Raw genomic sequence first — 27902 nt, forward strand, 5'->3', positions numbered from 1 at the left:
GCTTGGTAGTCTGATGCTTTTTGAACATTCTGATCACTTGATATGCGTTTGAATGTTCGATTCCGAGCTACCTACTTACCGATCCATCGATGGGAAGCATTTTGATTTTCTAAGAGAGTGCCATTTATGTTGCGCACTTTTCCTGATTCCACAAGGATATTGCTGTGATGGCCCAGTCGATTGAAGTTGAAAAAAAATGTGAAGTTCATTTCATATTTCAAACATTTCACGATGATTTCGCGCGAGTTCCTCAATATGCAAAATTTAATTAATATTTACTTATTTATTTTTCACATATTCTATGCCAGACTTAAAAATATTAAACTTATTGGTCAGACCGTTATTGTTTTGCTTAATGTGTAGTGATTAGAACTATTTCTATTAATTTTTATTGTGAATTTCACACATACTATGATACTAGCTCTGTTTTGATTTCAATGGTTCAAAATATAGCTTTTTTCTAAGCGTGCTGTAAATTATTGGCACCATGCATTCGTTCCCGTAGCCCCTTTTGCTGGAAACGTCGTCTATCACAGCCGTAAGAATATCCATTAAATGGTTTCTGCAAAATAAGCACATAAGAATTAGCCTACGTAATTTCACCGCTAACAAAAAGGAACCCAACCGATCATGCAGCTGGCGAAGTTTCAAACATAACTCCTGTATGAACCAGGATCCCTTTTCGATATGTCGCACCGAGGCAAACCCGGGCACGGTCGACCACGCGACCAGAAAGTCAACGAAAACCGATGCAGTCCGCTCGGCTGAAGGCCCATCATGCTCCAAGCGCGGGATTTCCACTGCCGACTGAAGATCGGAACCCTGACAGGCCTGTACAAACAGCAGCTTTGGCCTACCGGTCAGCTTCTCCGCTGCCATCACTTTCTCAATCGCTTTTACGCTAACGGGAATGCTGTTACTACCATAGACCTTTCCTTCCTGACCGTGAGACAACAAACAAACCACCAGAGAGCAGTGATTTGTTTTCATTTTAGTCACTGCATTTTCCACCTGTTTCAAGATTTCCAAGTGAGGAATATTATCTATTTCAATCAAATCGTAGCCAAAGGCGGAAAACAAGTTCGAAATTGCCAACTTGTCTATTTCGGTTCCTCTTCGATTACATAATGGTTTTAAAGGGAGTAAATCAGCTAGTTCAGGATTAGCTTCCCTATAGAATGTAAATTGATTAATAATCAGTATTATTCCTGCATTTCGGTTTGAAATGTAGTATCCGTCCTGGGGAACGTCTCCCAATGGCTGAACTTTTGCCTCTGGTAGTAGGTAAAATGAAACATTAGATTTAGTATTGTCAGATTGATTTGGATTCATTGATATGTCCTTATTGAAATTATTCGATATGCTCTTACAGAAATAGGCCAAATCGTAAAGATCCAATGTTTTCAATGCTGCTACTAGTACTAGCAGGTCACACTGCTCGGCGTTTTTTCTGCACCCAAGTTTCAATTCTCCTCGACAAAGTAATTCCAGTAAAGCCAGCTCGAAATGCAGATGATCTTGTACAGCTAAAGCATTGTTCTGCTTAAGATAATCCAATAACTTGGCAGTAACATTGTCGTCCATTTTTTCACAAAGCAAGTACAGACCTTTCAGTACTGGATTTACACAAGTAGCAAGCTCCGCTATGTGCGGCAGAAAACGTTCTTTGAGTTCAACATCGTCGAAACCAGTTTTCAACAAACACAGATTTGCTTGAATAATAACTAAAGCTTCTAGTAACTCTGACTGCCATTCGTCCTTAACATATGAGACCCAATCGTGAAGTAATTGAGTCTCCTCATTCGGTGCCCGGCAGACAACTGTTAGCGTTTGTAAAAGATAGTTTGGGTTCCTTTGGCCGTATAACAGAAAAAGCAAGGAGACCTAGAATATATTTATGAAAAAGATTTAAATTCTAACAGGACATTGCTACAAGACAAACCTTATCGTCAAAGTCTAATTCATTTTCTATAAATTCTAAATCTTCTGTTGCTATTACAGTACACATATTCACGAAAAATTTCACGGAAATGCAACACAGCCTGAGTTAAATGCACCCGGTAAGTGATAAAAACAACGTTGCGTTCAACAAACCGAAAAACCCTCTGGGAAAACCAAAACATATGTTGATTAATGATTGTGATGATGACGGTGATGATGAATGGATTTGAAGCTTTTCAACGCAGAGCTGTGCCACGTTAAAAACAGAGGTTTGTGCCAAGGGGTTTCCAACAGCAATGATTACTACGCACCTTCGAAAAAAATTACTTTTGATTACTTTACTGATTACCTCTGGTTACCAGTAATCAATCTCTTGTGATTACTATAAATTAATCATGATTACTTACTTAAAATTATCATTGATTACTGATTACCTTTGATAACCTAATTAATTCGTAAACGATTACAAAAGTAATCGCTGATTACTACGCACTTATATACCACAGAGAACAGATTAACAGGCTCGAAGGAAGTAATCGATTTTTTGTGTGTAAAATCTGTCGGTAGCGCCCTCCAGAAATAGTTTGCCAAACGCATCAAAAAATATCCATGTACCTTTATCAATATTTCTTTGTGCTGGAGTTACGTAGCAGCGATGGCAGCGACCAAAGTAAATTGATATATACCAGGTATATGACAATGCGAGCTGTCATATACACTTTGCACTAATACATATACACTAGTTCTGAGACTTCGAGCATTTTGTATGGAAAATTAGTTAATTTTTTAAAAAAATCGTTGGATACGTAAGATTCGTCTATTTTTTTCTCACAGTTTTTATGTTTATGCTTAGAACATTATTTCTAGTATGTATTTTCATGAATACAATGAAGTGCAACATTCCAAATTGCAAGCGGAAATTTTTTCGTCAAAACGGTATCAAGATGTCTCAAAGAAATGTCGTTATATCGCTTTCCTACAAGTAGTAAAACAAAAAAGATTTTTTTTAAAATGCTCGGACATGATTGTTCAATAAGCAGCATGAGCAACATTGTTATCCGCCCGCGATATTTTTCATCTGATTTCTGGTAAGCTTTCAAAGTGTTAATTATCTTCTAAGACCGTTTTGTAGCAATCTAAGATTACTTTTTATGGTTTTCTACGTAGTGTTGAGACGGGTAAATTTATGACAAAAAGGTATCATCTTGGAACAGTGACTTCAACTTAAGGATTTTCAAGCAGTAGCACAAGCATCTATTCGAATGAAACTATTTTTTAAAAGAAGACATCAAAGGCAGATTTGCAAGAGCATCAGGCAAGCAAAATGTTGGATGGAACGTGTTTTAATTTAAGCAACCGTATACCGTATTGATCGTGAAGTATTAGAAACATTAATTCATTTTTCAATTGCACATCACATCAATAGTTAGTCACCCATGTTCTCAATTTTTTTACGTATAATAAAGAAGGCTACAAGTGCAAATGACTTTAAAATATATTCCTTACATTTCATTGTAAATGTTCAAATATTTCTCTGGAATAATATAGCTGCATTCATTAATTACAATTAATTTAGTTTTAATTTTCATGCAAGTTCCACCATATTTCAGAACTATTTCTTCTTCTTTCTACACACACTAATGCAACCCTCGATGGTCACATACCTGGTATATATCAATTTACTTTGGTAAACATCATGTATATACACGCGTATTTCGTGTTCGCTAGTGTGGGTGTTTGAGCTGTCACAAAGCTCTATACACACTTAAAAAAAGCGCCGAATAGAGGTTTTCCGTCAAAATTTTATTTTTCACTAAATGTTCGGTTTTGACTCTTAGAAATGATACCCATATAAAACTTTCTTTATTAAACCCTCTAGCTACTGTAAAAATGAAAAACTAAAATACGTATATTTCAACTCGTCACTTCTCGGATGTATTACATGCCTTTTTGTACCAGTGTCCTCTATTTTCACCACTTCGAAACCATTTGTGCCACTCTTTACTCTTGTGGCAAGCAACAAACGAAATGAAAAAGAAGGTAATCATTAGCTTTTCATTCGTTTTGTCTTTTTCACTCAACCGCTGATACACATATGTCAAAAACTGTTGTGCAACGCTGCCAGAAAATCTGAAAATTTTGATAAACAGTGCAGCCGAAACAAATTTTTTTAAACTCAACATTCGTGATTTGGTGAAAAGAAACTCAACATTCTTGCAATTTGCATTATTTAAAAAATCGTAGTATATTCTAGAGTCAACGAAAAAAATATATTTTTGCACCATTGCCACTCGTATTGGGAGTACTTTCGAGAAAAAATAAGAAAAGGAGGGGTATGATCTGACGGAAAACCTCTATTCGGTAAAATTTTACAGAAATCTGAACAGCTGAACATTCGGTAAAATTTTTATGTTACTAAATAGAGCTTTCTGACAGCTCAACCACCCACACTAGCGAACACGAAATACGCGTGTATATACATGATGTTTACCTCATTTTGGGGAACAGATGATGGAGGAACAAACCGACAAAAAGCTATTACTAGTTGTGTTTCTCCGTTTGCCACACTGCAGAGCATATATTTCGGTCAAATTTTCCATCCTGTTCCAAATTCAAACACATATTTTGAAAATATACTGGTATTTGAGCCAGCGGAAGACGAAATTCATTCTGTACCTTGGTGACAAAGGAATGCATGTCTTTTGTTTACTGTTGTTGTTTGCCTCATTTTCAAGCACCAATACACACATAACTGGAAAGCTCTATATCCGTAAACGTCGATATGCACGACCGAAATTTTTACCGAACGTTCAGCTGTTTAGATTTCGGTAAAATTTACCGAACTGTTTAAGTGTGTATACAGAGTGGCGACATCCGAAAAGTAAGCAATGCGTATTTTCTTTCTCTTTCCTGCATACCCGTTGTATTAGCCGTCTGCTCGATTGGAATGACACTGACAGATAATTTTCATTCCAATTTTGACATTGTCGCCACTCTATATATAGTCACTCTAGTTTGTGCATGTAAAAAATTGTTTTTCTCAACGGGAATTGCCACCCCATCGGCAGGCAACCATGTTTTCGCCGCCAACATCTGCTCGAGTCGTGTGTGCGAAAATGAAATAGCACTTCGCATTTCACCACTGCGTTTCACTCACCTGCCAGCACTCCAGCGACTCCATCAGCAGTCTGATTTGGATTCCGCTGTCAAATTTTGAGCCCGCACGCTTAAAAAATTTGACCCACTTTCACGAAAAGTGGAACAGCACAAAACATGCGTATATTTTACACACTATTTTGAGTAACTCTTACTCCTTTTATGAGTTCCACCGTAGAAGCTCATTAATGAGCAATATTTACTCAAAAATGAGTGCCATTTCACCCAAAACTGAGTAGTACTTACACAAATTACGAGTAAATTTAACTCAGTTGTGAGGTCTACCTAAACTACTCAGAAGTTAGAAATTGCCATTACTCAAATTTTTGGGCTGTTCCACTTTTTGTCATAGTGAGTCGGTTTTTACTCATTTTTGAGTTGAAAGTCACTCATTTCTGAGTTAATCTTATTCGTTCGCGGGTTAAATTTTTTAAGCGTGCGGGACATCCTGAGTCCTGACGCTTTTACTCATTGCAGCTCGATATAGAGATGCGAATAGGGTGGGAATCACGGGGTAAATCACTTCCTGCATAAATATTCAATATGTGATCGATATTGATAAATATATTCACTATTTTAAATGTGTCCACCTCATCATAACAGCTCTTGCCACATACTGTAATGGGACTTGACAGCTCAAGATCGTTTGAAAAAGGTGGAAACTTTCGTAAAATATTTATCAATACCGGTAAATATTTTTAGCACCCGGGTAGAAGTATGTAAATATGCATAAATATATTTAATATATTTATCAAATTTGGAATGATTCGCCCCATGGTGGGAATTGCTGAATGCAAGAAAAACTTCACTGTCAAGAGTACGCAGTCGCCCATAAAAATGCTATTTTGGATTGAATCGTGTAAAAAGAGAGAGAGAGAGAGAGGCAACGGCAATAGAGGTTTTCCGTCAAAATTTTTTTTTTCACTAAATGTTCGGTTTTGACTCTTAGAAATGATACCCATATAAAACTTTCTTTATTAAAGCCTCTAACTACTGTAAAAATGAAAAACTAAAATACGTATATTTCAACAGGTCACTTCTCGGATGTCTTACATGCCTTTTTGTACCAGTGTCCTCTATTTTCACCACTTCGAAACCATTTGTGCCACTCTTTACTCTTGTGGCAAGCAACAAACGAAATGAAAAAGAAGGTAATCATTAGCTTTTCATTCGTTTTATCCTTTTCACTCTACCGCTGATACACATATGTCAAAAACTGTTATGCAATGCTGCCAGAAAATCTGAAAATTTTGATAAACAGTGCAGCCGAAACGAATTTTTTTAAAACTCAACATTCGTGATTTGGTGAAAAGAAACTCAACATTCTTGCAATTTGCATTGTTTAAAAAATCGTAGTAAATTCTAGAGTCAACGAAAAAAATATATTTTTGCACCATTGTCACTCGTATTGGGAGTACTTTTGAGAAAAAATAAGAAAAGGAGGGGTATGATCTGACGGAAAACCTCTATTTGGCTATTTTCTTTCGTCATATACATTTGGATTGGGAAAAAATATCTGGATTAATCCAGGTTCAGCTGCAAAGTATCCAGCTTTTTACGAGCCATATAATCGACCTTTTCGCGCGCTTAGTGGCGGCTAGTGGGTACACCTTTCGAAAATGTTTATTTGCTTTTAGCAACTCCGCTCACGGACGCTCGATAACAACTACTACAACAACAATCAAAGGTGGAAATGGTAACTTGACGTGAATAAAGTTGCCAAAGGCATTCTAATATTTTCCGAAAAAATTACCCACCAGCCGCCATTATGCACGCGAAAAGGTGGATACCCAGGTAACCAATAAGCATTAGTATAAGCACAGAGAACAGACATTTATGTTCATATAAAATTTCATTCAAAAGGTGTGTAAAATTTTGAACAAAACACTAGCGACATCTATCTCAGAGTACACCCGTTACGCTTTTTCCATGTTGCCATATTCCATATATTTTCTTGCGATGTTCTGCATATTTGAATAACCGGCAACTCCAGTGTCAGTTGCTTTAGCAACGGCTGTACTTGTTTATTAAAGGACAACATGTATATATTTTTATACAATTTGTTTCTGGTAAAAAGCATTTGAGTGCAGTGCAGGATTCGCTCTCGTCAGTTCGTTGTCCACTGCATTTAAAAACGAAAGTTAGTGAGGTGTTCCCTTTTGCCATCATAAACCAGTTCGTCGATCAGTGATGATGTTGGCCCAAGCCCTCGGAATTGAACTGAATCTAATGGAAACGGGTGTGCTGAAACGCGATCAACAAATCCAGCTTTTCAAGCGCGGAGTCACCAACGTTGCATCCCAATGTTGGTGGATGGCGACGTGATTGTCTTATCTGGAAATCGAATGCCACTTTAATGTAACTAAAAAATACGGAACAGTGGATTAAATGCTAGATAAAATAAACTATCCGAGAAATATCGTATCGCATCAATTTCTTGTTTATTTTATTATTGGCAAATTGAGCAAATAATTCATCTGTTACCGTAGCAACTAGCAACTCCGAAATGCTTTGATACAACTGTTCTGTTTTGTGATGTGAGCGCCGTCTAGTGGGAGCATTACCACATACTTTTAAGTTTTTACACGTCCCAGATAACACAAAATCGTAATAGAAAGTTCACATTAAATTGTTTTCATGTCAATTTCACATTGGAATTGTATAATGATTAGAGTATGTCAAACCGAAGTGAACAATAAGTTGTTTTGCAGTCGTGCGTGTCTTCATATACAATTCATGACTGTGAATTGTAAAGCAGTGTAGACGATTGCAATATTTGATTATATCTTAATCATATATTCAGGAGTATTTAGTTGCGTGTTATAAAAACTACGCAAAATAGAATTACAAATAGGTGTCAAAATTTTCGCACGTATATCGCCTCCACTTTGGTACATATATGTTCTTATATGGCGTGAAATATAACTTTTCCGTTCAGATATGATTTCGTATATCTCAGTTGCAATCGAGATATACAAACCAAATGGTTTACTGGGGTGGCACCAGATTAAGATGAATGTCTGTTCTCTGTGGTATAAGCAGTAAATCAATCGTTTATCAGCATCCCTGGCGTTTTATACTGCAGGTTGATGTTTATCAGCCTTTTGAGTGCATAACTGTTATAAATTGGTAGCTACAATTCTATTTATATTCTTCTTGTCGGTAACTAGCTGCAAATAAGCATTGTCAGCACTATAAGAGGGCTAACAGTAAAGTAGCCGCAAATTTTGCCAAAATAGCATTTAAGTAGCATTTAAGGCAACTTAAATGCTTATCGGCTTGCATTCAAATTGGATTTGGAATGCTTATTGGTTAAGCCTGGTATCGACCTGAAAAGAAATGGGCAAAAAGATAGGCCAAGAAATGCTAAAGAAAAGATTTTCCGTTTGCGATTTCTATACCGGTATGGACCTCACAAGAAATATTGTTTCATTTTCAGATGGCACAGTTTTACATGCAAGTGAATTGAAACGTCACTTTTCCGTACGGAATAATATCCGGCGCAATTTTTACCACAAGAAAAAATGACAGATAATTGGTTGCCTTGCAGTTGTCAAAATTTCTTCGGTAAATAGTAAGATTTTTTCTTGAGCTGTTTTCTTTTCAGCTGGATACTAGGCTTTACCTGGGTAGCGGACGGCTTTCGTAATATTTGAACAGCATTTTCGAAATTTCCTAAATACGTCGCACGTTTTCTTTCCACATTACGTATCTTTAATTTTACCGTGAACGTGCGGAAAGAACACGTGCGATATATTTAGGAAACGTCAAAAATGCTGTACAAATTTTACGAACCCGGATTGTCCCGACCTCCATTATAGCTCGTAAAAAGATGGATATCTGTAATAAATTTAAAGTGATCAGCCCCGTGGTATGATAATATTCGACGTGTTGCCAATCTGAGTTCTTTCGACGATCGACTCACCACACGGCTTACGAAAATATTGCAGATTGTAGCCACAGACTAACAGACGTAACACTGAAGCCTCATTCCATCGTCAATAAAAACGATCATTTCAAATTTTCGCTTAAGCCAAGACTCAAACAACAGTCGCTGCGCGAGAACGCCGCTCGCCTGCGCTGGCGCTGATGTCAGATAATAGACAAGTAAATTTATCCAGCTTTTTACGCGCTGTAATGGTGACCGCTATAAATTGTGTGTGTAATATGCGAACAATCTTTTTGACAACTCTGCATACATCAAATCTGACACTATTCTCTTGCAACACTACCGTGCTCTTTCTTTCGTTTACGTCAAAGAAGGAAAGCAAAACTGTGCGAAATGTAAACAAAACTATTGCCTTCCTTCTTTTGCGTAAACGAAACAAAGAGCAACACTGCCGTACAGGAGAAGAGTGCCCAGTTTTGATGTATGCAGAGTTGTCAAAAAGATTGTTCACATATTACGAACACAATTTATAGCGTCCGCCATTATAGCGCGTAAAAAGACTGCGCGCGCGAAGACTGCACCAGGTGATGCTAGTGTTTTTTCCAAGTTTTAGGGGTGTCAATGAAACGATGTTTTTTAGAAAATTTGTTCGAAGTGTTACGTCTGTTAGTCTGTGTTGTAGCTATTTAGGTTGCAGGGAAATGATATTAAGTCACCCCGGTGGCAACTTTGACGTTTGCGAACAAAATAGGTGAAGCCACCCCATCGATATCTCTATATCGAGCTGCAGTAAACGTCAGCGACAGCATGTCCGGGGCTCAAAATTTGACAGCGGGCCCAAATCAGACTGCTCGCCTAGCTGCTCGCAGTTGAGTGAAACGCAGTGCTGACATGCTATCTCATTTTCGCACACACGAGAACATGGTTGCCTGCCGATGGGGTTATAGTTACTATATATATAGTTCGGCGGATAGAAAACCAGGCGAATTGGCATCCCTGATTTATGAAATTAAATTTGAAATTATGGTGAAATGTGCAGGTTTTTACGAAAAATAATCACTGGCGGGTGTTGAAAATGACTAGTTCTATGAAAATAAAGTGTATTTTTTTACCATTACTCCTGCATTTTGGATTTTGAAAAGCTTTTGGCTCCGCTTTTGACGTTTATTTGGCTCCCGATTTTCTATCCGCCGAACTATATATATAGTAACTATAGATGGGGTGGGTGAAGCCAACATAGCTGAATCACTGGATCACTTTTATACGTATCAGATCACTAGTGTGCGTGTAAAAGAACGATTCACACGATATTTCTGTAGCGCCACACGTGATGTTCGCTGCATTATCATTTATTTCTAGTTCTAAAGGCAACGTTTTCTGTTAGTTGATAGTAAATTATTTTATCGGAGAATTGTTATTGAGATTCATGTAAAATTCTTCACTTCTACGTGATTATGTTTTGTTGGCTTGATCGCATCACTTCACTGCGCACTGCCGTGTGAATACTGCGTATTAAAAGCAAAACGCCTGTAGTGCCACCTCATTTTGTGTCGGTGTCAGGAAACATAGTAGATGCCCGGGGGTTGTATGAAGTTTCGACAAACAAACAAATTTCGCGAAATGGTTCACAGCCTAAGGGGGAAAATGTCAACTTGACGTAAGCAGAGTTGCCAAAAGCATGCTAGTATTTTCCGTAAGTTTCGCTTCAATTTCAAACTTTCATTACATCGCATGATGCGGATACATCCCATGATTTCTTTCCCCAAGTTCTCACGGCAAAATCAAGGACAAACCCTTGGGCAAAACTAAAAGAACATGCGGAAAGAAAGTGCGTGATGTAAACCGACATGTTAATTCCTTCGAAATTATTCCTTCCGCCACAATGACTCGTAAAAAGTGAGGTAGAATCAACTTTAAAAGCGTTTGATTAGCCTGAAACTACTACCTGGCTCATTGATGATTAAAATGGTTCCAATTAATGCGGGTGTTAATTCAAATTAAATACGGAAATCCGATTTTTTGACTGATAGCTTTTCTTGTAAAATTTCAATTTATTACCATACCCTATAATAGAGTTTAGCCCACAAAAACGAAAACAAAGCTGTGCACATCCCTGCGCATTTCGACTCGGCTGTCATCGTTTGGCACCGCCCAAACGTCAAACGTGTCGTCGAATGCGTGTTCGCCTCGTTCGCTTTTCCAGTCTGTCGGCCGTCGTCGTTTGCATTCGTTCGCTCGTTTCTTCATTCCATCAAAATTCGGGCATTCCCGGGCGCACAGTTGTACAGTGTGAACCACGGCTCGGCTTTCGATTGATTTTTTTCGTATTTTTTATTTCTTCAAGATTTAATCATAAGCGTGGCTAGCCAGGGAATAAAAAGGTAATTTTCTACCGGAAATCGGTGTTTTTTGTGTGCAAAAGTGGGTATGGGGGCGAAGCGGACCCGCCAGCGGACATATTGAACGTAAAATCGGCACCGCGGACGGTATCCAACGTGGAAAAAATCGCCGAGAAAAATTCGAACCGACCGACCCGACCCCGACGATCGCGCTGTGTGTGAATTTCATCAACCATTTTCGTTCGGTCTACTGTGTTGTCTGTCAAAAAAAGCGAAAATTATTTCGAGCAAAAATTTTAGTGTTTCGTTGTCGGAATTGGGCGGACAATTTTTGCGGAATCACCGTGAAGTGGCATCCGGAACGGGTTCTCGACCGGGGGACGGATTTCTAACGGTTTTGTTTACTTTTTTTTCTCCCGTTTGCACAGGAAAATGAGTAGCTCCGAGGAGGTTTCTTGGATTTCCTGGTTCTGCGGACTTCGTGGCAATGAATTCTTCTGTGAGGTGAGTGATTAAGTTTTTAAGTTTAGCTAAAACCGTAAATGTTTGCTGAAAAAATAAGTGCTTTTTAACTCACGACGTGATTTTTAACTGCGGATTAATTATGCACTAGTGAAAAAGTTATAACCCCAACCAGACGGAATGTACAAAATGTCAGACAGGCTATTAGGTTAGCTAGCTGTTTTCTATGTGCGGTAATTTATGCACTCATATTGTGACAACGGAATGCTAAATTTTGGTTGTTAGGTGCGGAATAGTTTGACAAGTCTTTGCTAATTAGATTGATACCATTTGAAATGGTTGTGAAGCTTTGATCGACGCATGAGTTAAATAAATGTCGATTTTTCTAACAACCGAATAAAAAATGTTAAAGCCATCTTTTTATCTCTAGTGAACTGATCATGTAACATTAAATGCATCTACGTGCTTTAATTTGTTAAAAAGCAGTATACTAGAATAAAGAATATTTCATGTATGCTATCGAATATATTGCTCTAAATTAATTTTTCTTAATTTTCAACAAATAATTTTAAATCGCTTATTCTGGGCAAAACTGTTTAACTGTTCTGTATCTAGCTTATCCAGATGCTTTTTGAAAAATTAAAATGCATGCTTTAGTTAAAAAAAGAGTCATTTAACGTCATAGTAAATTGTCAATTTCTCTAAATATGGCTTAAAAATGGCTAATTGCCATCTATCCTAGATTATTATGCGTTTCCATGGTTTCCATGAAACTGCAAATTTAAAAGCAAAAATCTTTAGAAATGATCCAAGTAGCGTTGGGAAGATGGGGCCATAAAATTTATTTTTACTCTTACCTTTCTATTCAAGTACTACCTACAACATACAATGCAAGTCTTATCTAAGTTTAGAAATCATGAATCATTTGCGGATATTCAATTGTTTCAACCTGCAAGTAATTGACTGCATCAAATCATGTGTGCTTCAATTGAGCAAGCTCACACTACTTCTAACCTCTTTTTCTGTTTCCAGGTGGATGAGGATTACATTCAGGATAAATTCAATTTGACCGGGTTGAACGAACAGGTGCCGAACTACAGACAGGCACTTGATATGATATTGGATCTGGAACCGGGTGAGTACATAGTGTCCTATAGGAGAGCATGTTTAAAGTTTCTCATCCAACTAATCACTAAAACGCAGAGGATGAGATTGATGACAATCCGAACCAGTCCGATCTGATAGAACAGGCGGCGGAAATGCTGTACGGGTTGATCCACGCACGGTATATCCTCACCAATCGCGGCATAGCTCAGATGATAGAGAAATATCAGAGCGGCGATTTTGGCCACTGCCCGCGGGTGTACTGCGAGAGTCAACCGATGCTTCCATTAGGTAAGATAAGTCTATTCTGCTCGGTAACTTGACTTTTAATTTGATTATTCTTCTTCCGTAAGGTTTATCCGATGTGCCCGGCGAGGCGATGGTGAAAAACTACTGTCCTAAGTGCATCGATGTCTACACACCAAAGTCCTCGAGACACCATCACACGGACGGAGCCTACTTTGGCACCGGTTTTCCTCATATGTTGTTCATGGTTCACCCCGAGTACCGCCCAAAACGTCCCGCCAATCAGTTCGTGCCGCGGTGAGTCATACAAGTCTTGTTTCAGGCAGTTTTTTTTTTCGCAGCTGACAATAATACATTGTTTTTAACGTCCTGTTTATCGCTTTCGTTGTTCCCATTTCAGCTTGTACGGCTTCAAGATCCACTCGTTAGCCTATCAAATTCAGCTCCAGGCTGCCGCCAACTTTAAAGCGCCATTACGAGGGGTAATGAACAGCAATCGTGGCCCTTTGGAAAATGTATTAGTATCGAAAGCTCCGAAAACTGAATGCAAAGCTTAGTCGTTTGAATTGAGAGTTTGCACCTGTGCATTGAGTATTCATCTGTTCTTTTCTAAGTTGTTGCAAAATTCGCACGCCCAAAGGCCAGGCCTAAAAGACCGGCCCGGTCTTTGGGGGATGTATCCGTTTCTGAGTTTCCATTTGCATCTAAATTATTGAACTTAAATCCAACTGTACAAAGGTCTCTTTTGCACAGCCCAAAAATTCATTTAAAATTAGACAATATTTTTAAAGTCATTTTTAACCTGCATTTTTGCACTATCGGACAGAAAGCTTAGCATTTTATTTTGTTGTAATTCGTCAGTGAAGTCCCTGGTTTTTCCTTGGAAAAACCTATTTGTTTGGTTTTCTTTTCCCTAATAATCCGATGTAAGGTTGGCCTGTTAATGCACAGCCGTTTGGCACAATGACAGTTTGTTTTGTTTCCAAATCAATCGTTTTTCCGACTGTGTAATTCTGGCACAATATAAATGTAACTTGTTGAAGCAACTTGTTGGTCTTCCCATGTGGATAAACATCGTAGATTTTGACCATATTTTATGGTTCCTTCTTTTTCTTTTCCTTTCAAAACTTGATTCTTTATCCTAACAACTAGAGTATAGTAGATGAAAGTAATGAAGATGATTGTGAATTTACTTAACAACTTGCACCGAAAGGGCAGTGAAAATCCTCAAAATCAAATGTCAAATCGAATCGTACTCATCCTAGATAGTGAAAAACTTGTCTGTCTTTTTAACAAACAAACAAAAAAAATCCTAGAATAATAAAATCTACGACATCTTACTATTGTTGTTCATTCTTTCCGAAAAAATCTTGTTCAGAAAGAACGTTCAGCATGGTAAGAATGCGAAATAGGAAGCCTAATGTAAGTTAGTCGTTAGGATATTTTTAAAAATAACTGATTGAATAGGATTCACCTTGGAAAATATTCTCGGAATCGGCGTTAAATTCACAAAACAATGTCATTGAGCCAAACGGATAAAAAAAAAGTTATCAGATAATCGCAAACATAAATCTATCCTGCACACAAGTTACAGCGGCATATCTAAACTATTTACTTCCGTTCTGTGTTTCCTCCCCGGTTCCCTTTGCGCAAACTACACGTTTCCCCAACTGCACGAACCCCCCGAACTGTGAAAACACCTCTCTGCGTCGGCATTCTTAACCAGTGAAGTGCTCGGCGAAGGTCATCGACAACTGAAGCACCGGACGCCGGACTGAGGAAAAAGTAGTGTGACAGGAATCCGGCGGCGGCGGCGACGGTGACAACAGCGGCATGGGAAGAAGCAACGACAATGAAGAAACGGACGGACACACGGCGACGTAACAACCAGCCAGCTTCGACATCAAACAATAAGTAAAAGTGGAATCAACAACAACAACAAATAGTTGTTGCTGTAAAAAAAAAGAAACACTGGGAGAGTAAATTTCTAGGGGTAAACAAAACACAAACAAATGTAGGGGAGAAACTAAATTTTTAGATAAATAAGCGAAAAACAGAAGATAACACATTAGCAAAGGTAAAGAATAACAACAAACCAATTGTACATCCTCTATACCACCAAATACCAAGCAAAAGGAGTATGCAAAGTAAAATTGAACGATAAAAATAGCATTGTATTGAAATTTAGATGAACATCTTGATAGACAAAAAAACATCATTCTGTAACACTCACTAACATACATTAACATACGAGAACTATTGTCATGTTTTCACCATTTCGGATTCCAAAAGCAGAACTAAACATCTCTGCTTGAGTCGAGTAGTAAAAGTAAAATTTTTAATGGGTGTTGCAATGTACTAATTGGAATACAAATTTTTGATGAAATTGGATCAAAAAGCGTAAAAACAAAATATCAATCGGAAAGCAAACTAAAACAAATGAATTGAGTAAACAGAAGCGAAACCAGGGTTAAACCGAAAGTTGGGAAAAAAACTGAACCAACTTTTCCGCAAAACTAAACAACAAAATAGGCAAAACAAACTGTGCATTTCACTCCACTTATTTAGCCCGGCGCGGTGACTGACCGCGGTAGGGCACACGCGTCGTCATTTTCTACATCCCTTTTGTATATTTTCCTTCCGTAACGGAGCAAATCCTTTTTACTACAGACAGACAGAGAACCGGAGAAACTGAATAGCCAAACACTTCAAAATACCTATGCTTAGGTACTGGACGAAGAAGACCTTTGCTATTACAATTTCGAGGGAAGCAGTGAGAGACCCAAAACAGAAAACTTCATTTAGTAGTGTGTTAAGTTTTTTTCGATTAACTTCCGAAACCAATCAAGAAGGTATTCGATGTGTTTTTGAAACAGGCAGACAGATAACATAACTGCTGCTGAAGAGGGGATGAACTTTGTAAAAAATACAATTAGTTAAAAACAATCGAGAGCAAACAAAGAAGAAAAAAAAACAAGAATCGAACCGACCTGAAAGAGCTAATGCGCGTCGTATCGACTGCCCCCATTTGGAGAATGAATAGGCGAAGCAAATATACATATTGATGAAAAAACCATGCATTCAGAGAGGCGCAGCAGCAAGCAATGTATCTCAACCAGCAAAAAACAAAAAAACAAAACAATTATCCTAGCGCCTATAGGACAGAGGAAAAGGGACAGAATCAACCGGAGAGGATGCGCATTCTGATCGGATATTTTGGGAGTTATAGCGTTTAAGTAGGCGTTTTACATATACATACAACTGCAGGCTGGAGGAGAGGTGTACCTACCGACTTCCCGGCAATAATAGTTTAGCAACTAGGCGGAATCGCAGATATTTGTTTGATGATGATTCACTACGGAAAATATCATTATGAGTTTAAAACTATTACAACAGCAAACCGAAATAGATAACTATTATTTGCAAATTACACACACTACAAATCAGTAACTGAAATAGAATAATTATTGCTCTAATTTTATTATTATTATTATTGCAGGAATGAATAAATTTTAATAAATTATATTACAAAACGGCCCGCTGGTTTGAGGAACTGAATTACGTTGAAGAATCTGTTAATCCTCTGACTGATCAAGCTAATGAAGCCATTTTTTCATGAAAGTACACTCAAAAGAAGCTGAAGTTTTGATTTTCATGCAAACATAATTATCGGGAGCGCCAGGTAAGAACTAGTCCTATTTCTATTATTCGTTTTTCATGTCTAACGCTCTACCCAGACATTTTTCCAATTCAGATCTATTACAAAACTGATACAAAGCATGTAAAGTTACTTATAAGACAAATGTTGAGGTCAAAAATTCAATCGAAAAATTCCCTGTCCCCTTCACCATACTTCAAATCAGACGGCTGGCCCTACGGACCACTTTTAATGGCCACAGTTTAGCCATTTTTCTAATTGAATTTGCTGCTTAATTTATTTGCATACTTTTATACATGGAGGGGGGATTGCTTATCAAACCTTTCAATCCACCTGTATCTGTTGACATGGTTCGACAATACGGTCACGGTATAGGTGTCGGTGTGTACGCTAGCAAATAAGTTAGTTCAATTAAAATTTTTATTAGGCTGCCAACCGGAGTAGTTTATTCTACAGGTCGAATCGATTCACAAGAGGTTCTTCTAACCAACGTATTCAATGAAATTGTACAATCAGGAATTTATCCTGACTGCTTGAAAACTGTTCGAGTAACTCCTGTGCATAAATCTGGTGATACGAAAAATCCTAGCAACTACCGCCCAATGTCCTATACTTGTCTGTCCTTGGCAAAATAATAGAAAACCTTATCGTTAGTCGGATTATGAACTTCATCGATCACTATAGCCTCATTTGCAAACATCAGAACGGATTCAGGCAAGGCTTAAGCACACTGTCAGCCTCCTCTAACCTAGTATAGAGAGCATCTATGACTCGTTGGACAATCGAAAAATAGTAGGATCCCTGTTTACTTACTTTACTTTAGTGGCAACGGTCCATTACCGATCCTGCGCCGAACGAATTATGGTCCTCCAGTACCGTCGCTCCTGGGCTGCCGATCTCCAATCCCCACGAACACCAGCTGAACGTGCATCGTCTTCGACAGCACACACCCACCGGGTGCGAGGTCTGCCTCGGAGTCTACGGCCTCTTCCTGGTTCTCTGCTGGAAATAGTTTTGGCTACTCTTTCGTCGGGCATTCTGGCCACGTGAACAGCCCACCGGCGCGCCGGTTTCACTTTTCACGTCGTTTCACTTCGCGGCTTACATCGTTGTCACATGTCACTAGTGTACCAAGGTATATAAATTCCTCCACTACTTCATTTCGTTCCCCATCTAACTCCACCTCGACACCAACACCACTTGGGCTTCCACGTTCCCTACCAGCAACCATGTACTTCGTTTTGGCGGTGTTAATGGTAAGTCCAAATCTCGCCGCTTCCCTTTTAAAAGGCCTAAGGGCCTCTTCCACTGCTCTACGGTTAATTCCGATGATATCGACGTCATCTGCAAAACCAAGAAGCATGTAAGATTTCGTGATGATAGTTTCATTCCTTTCCACGTTTGCCCTTCGTGAAGCACCTTCCAAGGCAATGTTGAATAGCAGGTTAGAGAGTGCATTCCCTTGCTTCAGTCCATCCAATGCCACGAAAGCAGCTGAGGTCTCACCCGCTATTCTAACGCATGATTTGGATCCGTCCAGCGTCGTACGAATCAGCGTAACTAGTTTCATCGGAGAACTATCGAGCGATCACCGTTCTCAATGCCGCCTATAAAGTGCTGTCCCAAATCATTTTCCGCCGTCTATCACCAATTGCGAATAGATTTGTGGGAACTTATCAAGCCGGCTTCGTCGAAGGTCGGTCTACAACGGATCAAATATTTGCACTGCGGCAAATCCTCCAAAAGGGCCGTGAATACAGAGTTCTCACGTATCATTTATGCGGTGACTTCAAAGCCGCATATGATACCATCGACCGGAAAGAGCTATGGAAAATCATGGACGAGAACAGCTTCCCTAGGAAGCTCATTAAACTAAATAAATGTACGATGGATGTTACGCAGTGCTGTGTTCGGATTTAGGGTGGATTGTCAAGTTCATTCGAATCATACAGAGGGCTTCGTCAAGGTGATGGTCTTTCATGCCTGCGATTCAACATAGCGCTACAAGCGGATATCAACACGCGAGGCACAATATTCAACAATTCTAGTCAATTCGTCTGCATTGCCGATGACATGGATATTATCGGCAGAACATCTGTGGGGTTGGCTGAACAGTACACCAGTGGGTTGAGTTAAAGGTAAATACGTCTAAAACAAAGTACATGCTGGCCAGCGGAACCGAGGCCGAACGACACGGCTTGGGTATATTGATCGACGGCGATGAGTTTGAGGTAGTCGATGAATTTGTCTACCTTGGCTCACTGGTAATAGCGGACAATGATACCAGCCGTGAGATTCGGAGGCGTATTACCGTGGACCCCCGTTCGTTTGACCGTTTTTAATCTGAACGCTTTTTAATTTGAACCCCGCTGGTTTGCACGTCGTGCAAATTAAAAATGGTTCAAATGTCATTGTCAACATGACATCATTTGCTTTTGCAGACAATGCACATAAACACGATTTGTTTGTACTGATCTAGCGTGTTTAATCAGTTTCACATTTCGTTTCCCAACGATTACCTTAGAAATCCGACCGGAGAATAAAATATTCGCTGCTTGTTACTGCCAGCTAAATCAAACCACCAAAACAATAACAAAGAGCAGGGCGGGCAGTTCATACAGGTTTCAATATATTTGGGGTTGCTAGTTGTTCAAATTAAAAACTAACCCCGTTAGTTTGCATGAGGAATCGTTCAAACGAACGGGGGTCCACTGTATCAGCGGAAGTCGTGCTTACTATGGGCTTCACAAGTAATTGCGGTCGAGCAGATTAAGTCCCCGTACAAAGTGCACCCTGTACAAGACGCTTATTAGACCGGTTGTTCCCTACGGGCATGAAACATGGACAATGCTCGAGGAGGACCTGCGAGTGCTCCGAGTTTTCGAACGACGAGTGCTAAGAACGATCTTCGGCGGCGTACAGGAGAACAGAGTTTGGAGGCGGAGGATGAACCATGAACTCGCACAGCTCTATGGCGAACCCAGTATCCAGAAGGTGGCTAAAGCTGGACGGATACGATGGGCAGGGCATGTTGCGAGAATGCCGGACAACTACCCTGCGAAGATGATGTTCACCTCAAATCCGGTAGGAACAAGACGACCAGGAGCGCAGCGAGCAAGATGGTTAGACCAGGGGGAGCGAGATCTACCGGAGAGTACTCGGTGTCCGAGGAATTGGAGAGCGGTAGCCCTCAACCGAGTTACATGGAGAAACTTTCTTCAACAGGTTTTGCCTTAGGACGGCAAGCCACCTAAGTAAGTATTATCAAAGCAAAAGTACCGACCTACCTCTTCTAAAGCTGGTCACGTCACTCCTATGCCACTCTTTGTTTTTATTTATTCTTTCTATATCACTTCTGCTAGGTCGTAAGAACTGGTAACATGGTCTACGTGGAAATTTGCGATGCAGACGTTCTTGGAACTGTAAGATCTTTGGGAAACACTCAAGCCGAAGCTGAATGAAGACGAAAACGAAACGAAAAATTAATAACAACGTCCCCAACTACCAACGACTCCATGTAAACGTTTATCAACGACAATCATAGAGATGGTACATCAGCTACGAGGAATCGGTTTTACAATCAGCGATGAGTTGGACGGATTGCCTGAAGAATACTGTGCAATGGCGATCGCGAATTCCGGAGAGACAAAACCGGAGACATAAAAAATAAATTGCTGCAGGAAATCCAACTACCAAGTAACAGACCGTGGAAGAAGCCAGTCAAGAAGAGGCAAGAACCGACTCCGTCAAAGTAAAGCAAAGCAAAGGGCCAAAATGTAGATGGTGCCATAAATTTCGCCATATTTCAAGGGACTGTTCTTCAAATCCTGGCAAGAACAATGATGCGCGGTGTACGGTTCTGTCGGCAATTGAGAAAAACGGTTGGTATTTTAGATTCAGGTGCTTCTAATTATCTTGCCGGAGTCGGAGCAGTTCTTGACTTGCTCCTTGGGTAGTAGTGGTACAGTCGTTGCCGCCAACAAAGGAACAATGAAGTTAATCGCCAAAGGAAGCATGGAGTTGAAGCCTAAATGCTGTCCAGAGGAACCTATCGTAATGCACGATTCCGGAGCTTTCGACAAATTTACTTTCGGTGCATCAGATTGTTGAACGAGGACATTCAGCAAGGATGGCATCAAATTTGTCAACCCGGATAGTGAAATAATGCCTACTGGAAATAGGAAACGAGACCTGTTCAAGCTGCAGTCATCAGAAGCCCTGGCATGCTCTGCTCATCCCAAAAGAGTGCGGAGATGTGGCATAAAAGACTGGGTCGGAGTTGACTCTGACAGTCTGCAAGAGATGAAAAGTGATCTAGTTTCCAGAGCCGAGTCTTCTTTCTGGTCGAAAGCGATGGCGCATGTTCCCAAACCGAAACGTAATGCAAAAGCATTTCTTCGACGAACAAACTAATTTATTTAATTCCATTAGGCCGGCCGCCAGCACAGCTAGGGCTATATGGGAACGAACAAACTAAGGCGTACGGTTTGTGGAACATGAAATCCGAAAAAATTGTCAAGAGCCGAGATGTCACATTCACCACCAAGATAGAAGCGCAACCCTAATTAACTTTCAAAACTCAGTCAGCGGCACCTGATCGCAAGATAGTCCGTCTAGATATGGGTGATCATTTTCCGTAAGAGGTCTCCGAAATCCGAAAACTGCCACACGAAAAAGAGAACGCGAACGAAATCGAAGCTGATGATGGATCGTTAGAGGACACCGAATCAATTGGTCACGTCAACCATTGGCCAACAGAAATCACACGAAACGCATCCGTAGCCCTGAGAGGACCAAAAGCAAAACGCTGGAAGGACGCAATGGGTGAATATCTATCTCTGATTGGTAACGGTACACGGGACCTGATTGAACTGCCCCCGAGCCGCAAGCCTATCGGTTGCAAGTGGATATCTAAACCGAAGGATGACGAAAAGGGAAGCGTAGTGCGTCACAAGGCTCGGTTGGTGGATGCTCCTTACCATCGCAAGCCGGCGCGAGACGTTGGTAAAGCACATGGATGTTGAAACGGCGTATCTTCACGGGAAGCTGAAAGAAACCACCAACATGAAACAGCAAGAAGGTTACACCATAGGAGGTCCAAACATTTGTATGGACTTAACCAATCCGCTCGTATCTGGAACCAAAGCATCGACGCAGTTTTCCAGAAGATGAGATTCGAGCCTTCGTCAGTGGATTCATGTGCGTGACACGTTTGCCTTCGGGTTCCTGATATACGCGCTTTTAGTGTGCCAGACTAGGGAGGATGACGTTCTTGTGGTGTGCCAGACTGAAGAGGAGTACAACGAAATACTTCAAGCACTGCAACAAACCTTTACCATAACTGCACTTGATGACGCAAAGCCCTTCCTAGGTATCAAGATCGAGAGAGATGGCAACTGTTTCAAATTCAACCAGAAACAATACGTTCTGAAGCTCGCGAGACGATTTGCTTTGCAAAACCCTAAGCCATCAAGAATTCCGTTGGATCCTGCCTACCTACAACAAAAGGAGGATGAAACACATTTACCTAACAATGCTCAATATCTTAGTCTTATCGGCGGTCTGCTGTACGTTGCGACTCAAACCCGGTCAAGAGGGTGCTGAGGTATTTGAAATCTACTTGTGATCATAACTTCATCCCGGATACACAGCTGTGAAACTGGTGACGTTCGCCGATGCTGACATTTTTGATTCGACTTGGAGCATGCGGCATCAGGTGGGCATCCCACAAACAGAATTGTGTTGCCGTATCATCAACAGATGCCGAGTTTGTGACATTGATTGAAGCGTGTCAAGAGTGTCAGGACTCTGGCAAGAGAGCTGTAGATGATGAAGGTCGAGGTAGCAGTCATCCAGGAAGTGTGCTAACCGGAGACGGGAACGGGAGAACACAAATTCCGCGTAGTAGATCCTATTGCAGGGCTGGCAAAGGGTGAACATGTGTATTTCATAAACTCATAACCTTTCATAACTTCTATTTCTACCTCCACATGGTGCCGGTTGGGGTACGCAACCTCCGTTGTCGTACGCTAACAGGCAAGGGGGCACAGTGGCTCCCGCCCACATTAAGATGGCAGCCCCATCAGCGGGATTAGCACCTTAGGTTAACAGCCTACTGCACCGGAACACAAAAAGTTAATGAAAATGAAAGAAAAAATCTCTGGATTATTGGCAACCACCTATAGCATAGAAACACAGACACGAATCGGAACATGGAATATACTGACCCTTGCCCAGCAGGGCAAGCTGGCTCAACTTGCAAGAGAAGCTGTAGCCGCCTGAAGCTTGAAATCCTGCCAGCCAGCTGAACAGCGTGGTTGAGAAAATCCCGAAGGGGGATATCCAAATCCACATGGGCGACTTCAATGTGAAGATTGGCTCAAACAACGCGGACCTTGAACGCGTCATGGGACGCCATGGCCTACGAAAGATGAGCGAAAACGTGGAACTGTCACCTGGTGGAACCCTCGACGAGCAATGGACCGGTATCAAGAACGCCTTCATCGCTACCAGTGATGAATTCCTCGGCAAAGCGCGCATCAGGCGGAGGAAGTGGATTTCGGATGAAACTTTGAGGAAGATCGGCAAGCGGAGAGAGGCGAAAGCCGACATTAAGCGAGTGTGAACCAGATCGGCTAAGACAGCTGCCCGTCAACGATACGCCGAACTGGAGAGGGCTGTTAAACGTGCTTGTAGGCGGGACAAGAGAGCCTGGACTAACTCCCTAGCCGAACAAGGAGAAACTGCCGCCGCCAATGGTGATATCCGTTTGTTGTACAATATTTCTCACCGCCTTAGTGGTGCCAGAATGAATGCCAGGATGAATACAAAAACGCCGCTGAAGGACAGAGCTATGGACTGAACATTTTGAACTCTTCCGAGTTTCAAATGTCAGAGACCAACAAAACCAGCAGCGTATGACGCCTACAGTTCGTCGAAATAATTCCGTTAACTCGGAGGCGCCATCGCTGGATGAAATTGTAGCAACCATCAAGAGTATGAAATCCAATAGAGCGCCAAGGATAGACTGTATTTCAGCCGAAATGCTCAAAGCTGACCCATCTGTGTTAGCCCAGATGATGCATCAGCTTTTCAGCAATATATGGGAAATCGCAACTTTTCCGGTGGACTGAATGCAGGGCATATTGGTCAAAGTCCCTAAGAAAGGAGACCTAACTGAATGCGGTAACCGGCGTGGCATCACGTTGCTCTGTATTACTCTCAAAGTACTCGGTAAGGCAATCCTCAACCAGATCCAGAAGATCGACGCTACGACGATCATGTGTAGACCATATCACAACGCTCCGCATTATATTGGAGCAAATCAACGAATTCCAGGACTCTCTTCTGTTGGTGTTCGTTGACTTCGTAAAGGCGTTCGACCGACTCAACCACGAAAACATCTGGGGCGCACTTAGGCGTAGAGGAGTTCCAGATAAGGTTTTGCACGACGGCGTCTTGTCCGACCCCATAAGGGTGACTGCTGGCGTGAGACAGGGCTACATTTTATCACCGCTCCTGTTTCTCATCGTTATGGATGAGATATTAGAAGGAGCACTTGACAGTAGACCAAATCGAGGATTGCCTTGGAATCCTCTAACGATGGAGCAGCTAAATGACCTCGACCTAGCCAACGATATTGGCTTGCTCGCACAACGCCGAAACGATATGCAGAGCAAGTTAGATGACCTCTCCGAGAGCTCCCAGACAGCAGGGCTCACAGTCAATGTAGCGAAAACTAAGTCTATGGTAGTGAACACTGACAATTCCACCAATTTCACAGTAGCGGGACAACAAGTTGAGCAGGTAGCCGTCTTTCAATATCTTGGTAGCCAAACAACGCCCGATGGTGGTACCAAGACTGATATAGCCACACGGATCAGGAAGGCCAGGGGTGCCTTTGAAGGTCTGTGAAACATTTGGCGCTCAAACCAGATCACTCTACGTACGAAAACCCGAGTCTTTAATTCAAACGTTAAATCCGTACTGCTGTATTCCTGCGAAACGTGGTGCGTCTCAGTGAAGACAACGCAAAAACTGCATGTATTCATTAACCGGTACCTGCGATGTATCATTCGTGTATCATTCTGGATATCCAATGAGGAACTCCATCGACGATATCATCAACGACCGATAGCCACAGAAATTCATGAACGTAGGTGGAAGTGGATCGGACACACCTTGAGGAAAGGAGCAAAAGAGGTCTGCAGAGAAGCACTCGACTGGAATCCACAAGGATAGCGTAGAAGAGGCGGACCCAGAGGCTCATGGCGACGCAGTTTAGCCAACGACATCCGGTCTGTAGACGAGAACATGTCCTGGTGACAGGTGAAAACCATGGCGGGTAACCGTCAGCAGTTGAGATCTCTGAATTCATTCCTTTGTTTTGCCGGATCGGCGAATACGGACACATAAGTAAGTAAGATCCTATATTGCAAGCACGACATTCAAGTATCACATCCACTAAAGTGGCGACAATAAAGCAGAGTATGGAGTCGGACATTGAGGCCCATTAATGACCGTCTATGCGTGTTAAAAATTAAGGGCAAATTCTTTAACTACAACCTGATAAATGTGTACGCACCGACGAACAACAAACCCGATGAAGACGTAAATAAGAAGTTCTATGATCTTCAAGAAAAGACATATGGAAAGTGCCCAGGACATGTCAAAGATAGTTATCGGGGATACAACGGCACAGGTCTTACGCGAAGAGTTCTTCTTTCAGCGAGATAACTGACGAGGACGGCATACCCACCGAACTGCTTGGAAGGTCTCATATGCCCTATTTACAAAACCGAACGTTCACCTTGCGACAAATCCTCGATAAATTCCGGGAATTCAACTTGCAAACTCACCATTTGATTATAGACTTCAAGGTGGCGTATGATTCAGTCGACGAGAAACGTTTGCTGGAGTGGATGGAAGGACCAAGCTCCTTATGTGCATGTCATTTGAAACCATATTTTCTTACCCAAAATGCAGAATTCTCTACCTGTAAGTTAATACTAATATCATCGGACGTAATAATACGATGTAATGTACATTCGAAAAAAAGTTAAAATGTATTTGAAAACCTAACACTGAGCGTACGCGCTCTTAATATTTTAAATCACGTTGGATGTCCTAAGCATACAATAGAGTGTTGCCGATGGCTAACGAAGCGCAAGCAATAACAATTCACAGTACCAACAGAACCTAACTAAGACTGCTCTAAGCAACACTAAAACAACAATTTACTCCTCATTTACTTTCGCTAGGAGGATCGTCCGTCTCTTCGCAATCCTTTGCAATTTGTCCAATCTCCACCATGGTGTTGGTTTTAGCGGAATGCTTGGATTTCGTCCGTTCACTTTTGTACAGAATGGACTCGTCATAGTTGGCTTCATTCAACGAATCGAATATCGCCAATTTTTTCATGTGTGCAACCATTTGGAGAGAACTAGCGTTACTGTTCGTGGGTCTTTGCTCTACTGGTTGCTCAATATCGACAGAATCTATTTCCTCATATCTAGAACCACCGGACGCTGTATCTGGTTGCGATTCTTCTAGACACTCATCTGCTACAACGATTTGGCTGTCTCTATCAACTGCGGCAAATAGTTCCGCATTTCTATACAATATCGTAGTTTGGCTACTGTCTGGAAGCGTTGAAATACGAACTAGTGAACGTCCACTCTCCAAAATAAGAATCTCATGCTTGTTAACTGAAATGTCAATTATTTTTCGCAGACGGGTCAATGAAGCTATCACTTTCATAGCATCCAAGTCCAATACGAAAAGCATATCGTTTGCCACCGACAGCAGATATTTGTCCTGGAATGTGTGCAACGTCCCAAACGTTGTTGGTATTCGTACGGGATGCCTACTAGGGTTAAGAATAGGAATTTCCTGAGCTGTACCCTTGATTATTTCCTTAAAAAGAAGCGTTTGTGCAACTTCACCGTCCGAGTTAGCTATCCACAGCCGAAAGCCGGATCGTGTGCAGACTAGCTGTGGTTGCTTTTGATATACGTGAAATGTCGCTCCAAACGGACTCAACATTTTACGGTCCTTTTTACCGACCTGTATGACACGCCATTTGTTTTTATCCTCCTGAGTGCAGATCACAGTCCGGTAGGTGGTGGAAAGAAGCAGATAAGCTTTTCGCAAACTTAACTGCACAACTTCGTATTTCTCGTTGACAATTTCCCTCGATTCCCAGGTCCGAGATTGATAGTTGATCTCGGTGAAAGCCACCATTCCCAACGCATCGCCGGAGAAAAGTTTCATTCCATTTTTAGACCAAGCGAAATCGGTTATAGCTGCTCGATGGATCTCACAAAGTGTGTATCGTTCGATAGGTTTGTTCTTAAGCAACAGTTCGGCGCTAACGTCGGGAGGTGCTTCTTTGGGAATTTGGAATATATTTACAGAACCCTGCCGGCATCCTGCTGCAACCATAAAATCCACTGTTGAAATAATCCGAACACGAGTCAAATAACCGGATCCCTAGAAATTAAAACTTTTATTTTACGGAATGATTCACAAAATTCTCTTTCTTACATCAACTTGCAAGCGCTCTATCGCAGTAGTTTTACGGTTGTACCAATAAACGATTCCGACATTGGTCCCGAGTGCGATGAATTCATCCACCAGATCCAAGCACGTTATCAATACATCTTGGAACAATAGACTACGTTGTACACGCGTCGGAATCTTGCCTACTAGATCCACCAACGGCGTCCACTCCTGCAGGTCCATGTTTCCGGCGACTACTAGCTGCGTGCGACTGTTTCACCTTTTCTCTAATGAAACAAACGAATATGACTCATGTTTGCTAATAACCGCCCTAAAGAAACACAGCAACCGTTTCGGTTTCGTTCTTTTGTCCGGCAGACGCAACCATACAACACAACCCCAATCCGGAAAGGATACAATAGACGAACAATACAATACAGCAGGACAGGATTACTGCTTTGCTTGCAACAAGCTCAAAGCTTCGGAGGAGCAGGAGACAACTGCCAGCACGAAAGCTCATAATTTAACAATCAAAAACTGAAAGACAGACACCGAGCTGTCATTGCGTTGTTATCCCTCAAACGCCGAACCCGAAAGAATCGAAATA

The 27902-nt window shown here is 41.1% G+C and overlaps 3 protein-coding genes across 7 annotated transcripts; 1 reads left to right on the forward strand and 2 right to left on the reverse strand.

The window, feature by feature from the left end:
• Positions 1–309: 309 nt before the first annotated feature.
• Positions 310–2039, reverse strand: LOC128733989 (caspase-8). The gene is made up of 3 exons (XM_053827939.1): positions 1943–2039; positions 626–1884; positions 310–562 (listed from the first exon to the last, which is right to left on the reverse strand). Exons 1-3 carry the CDS (start codon positions 2006–2008, stop codon positions 418–420), a joined length of 1470 nt encoding a protein of 489 aa, XP_053683914.1. The 5' UTR covers positions 2009–2039; the 3' UTR covers positions 310–417.
• Positions 2040–11221: 9182 nt separating this feature from the next.
• On the forward strand, positions 11222–16657 carry LOC128734039 (casein kinase II subunit beta). Of its 5 annotated transcripts, none has more exons than XM_053828012.1 (7): positions 11222–11367; positions 11754–11829; positions 12820–12922; positions 12991–13182; positions 13245–13434; positions 13538–13728; positions 14864–16657. In XM_053828012.1, the coding sequence occupies exons 2-6, from the start codon at positions 11758–11760 to the stop codon at positions 13692–13694; spliced, it is 714 nt and encodes a 237-aa protein (XP_053683987.1). In that variant the 5' UTR covers positions 11222–11367; positions 11754–11757; the 3' UTR covers positions 13695–13728; positions 14864–16657. The 5 variants fall into 5 exon arrangements, with proteins under 5 accessions (XP_053683987.1, XP_053683989.1, XP_053683988.1 ...); XM_053828014.1 differs by having other exon boundaries at positions 13538–13652; XM_053828013.1 differs by having other exon boundaries at positions 13538–13652; positions 14869–16657.
• Positions 16658–25896: 9239 nt separating this feature from the next.
• Positions 25897–27741, reverse strand: LOC128737256 (WD repeat-containing protein CG11141). Its single transcript, XM_053831861.1, has 2 exons — positions 27341–27741; positions 25897–27286 (listed from the first exon to the last, which is right to left on the reverse strand). The coding sequence occupies exons 1-2, from the start codon at positions 27536–27538 to the stop codon at positions 26039–26041; spliced, it is 1446 nt and encodes a 481-aa protein (XP_053687836.1). The 5' UTR covers positions 27539–27741; the 3' UTR covers positions 25897–26038.
• Between the last annotated feature and the right edge of the window lie 161 nt (positions 27742–27902).

Source organism: Sabethes cyaneus, chromosome 2 (genome assembly GCF_943734655.1).
Source record: "Sabethes cyaneus chromosome 2, idSabCyanKW18_F2, whole genome shotgun sequence".
In the NCBI taxonomy this organism is placed as follows: Eukaryota; Metazoa; Arthropoda; class Insecta; order Diptera; family Culicidae; genus Sabethes; species Sabethes cyaneus.

Coding starts and splice junctions, on each gene's coding strand:
- LOC128733989 (XM_053827939.1), bottom strand. CDS start 2,008: ATGTGTACTGTAATAGCAACAGAAGATTTAGAATTTATAGAAAATGAA. Junction 1,885..1,942: donor AATTAGACTTTGACGATAAG/GTTTGTCTTGTA, acceptor AATATATTCTAG/GTCTCCTTGCTTTTTCTGTT. Junction 563..625: donor CTTCGCCAGCTGCATGATCG/GTTGGGTTCCTT, acceptor CTTATTTTGCAG/AAACCATTTAATGGATATTC.
- LOC128734039 (XM_053828012.1), top strand. CDS start 11,758: ATGAGTAGCTCCGAGGAGGTTTCTTGGATTTCCTGGTTCTGCGGACTT. Junction 12,923..12,990: donor GATATTGGATCTGGAACCGG/GTGAGTACATAG, acceptor ACTAAAACGCAG/AGGATGAGATTGATGACAAT. Junction 13,435..13,537: donor GCCAATCAGTTCGTGCCGCG/GTGAGTCATACA, acceptor TTCCCATTTCAG/CTTGTACGGCTTCAAGATCC.
- LOC128737256 (XM_053831861.1), bottom strand. CDS start 27,538: ATGGACCTGCAGGAGTGGACGCCGTTGGTGGATCTAGTAGGCAAGATT. Junction 27,287..27,340: donor TAGAGCGCTTGCAAGTTGAT/GTAAGAAAGAGA, acceptor TTTAATTTCTAG/GGATCCGGTTATTTGACTCG.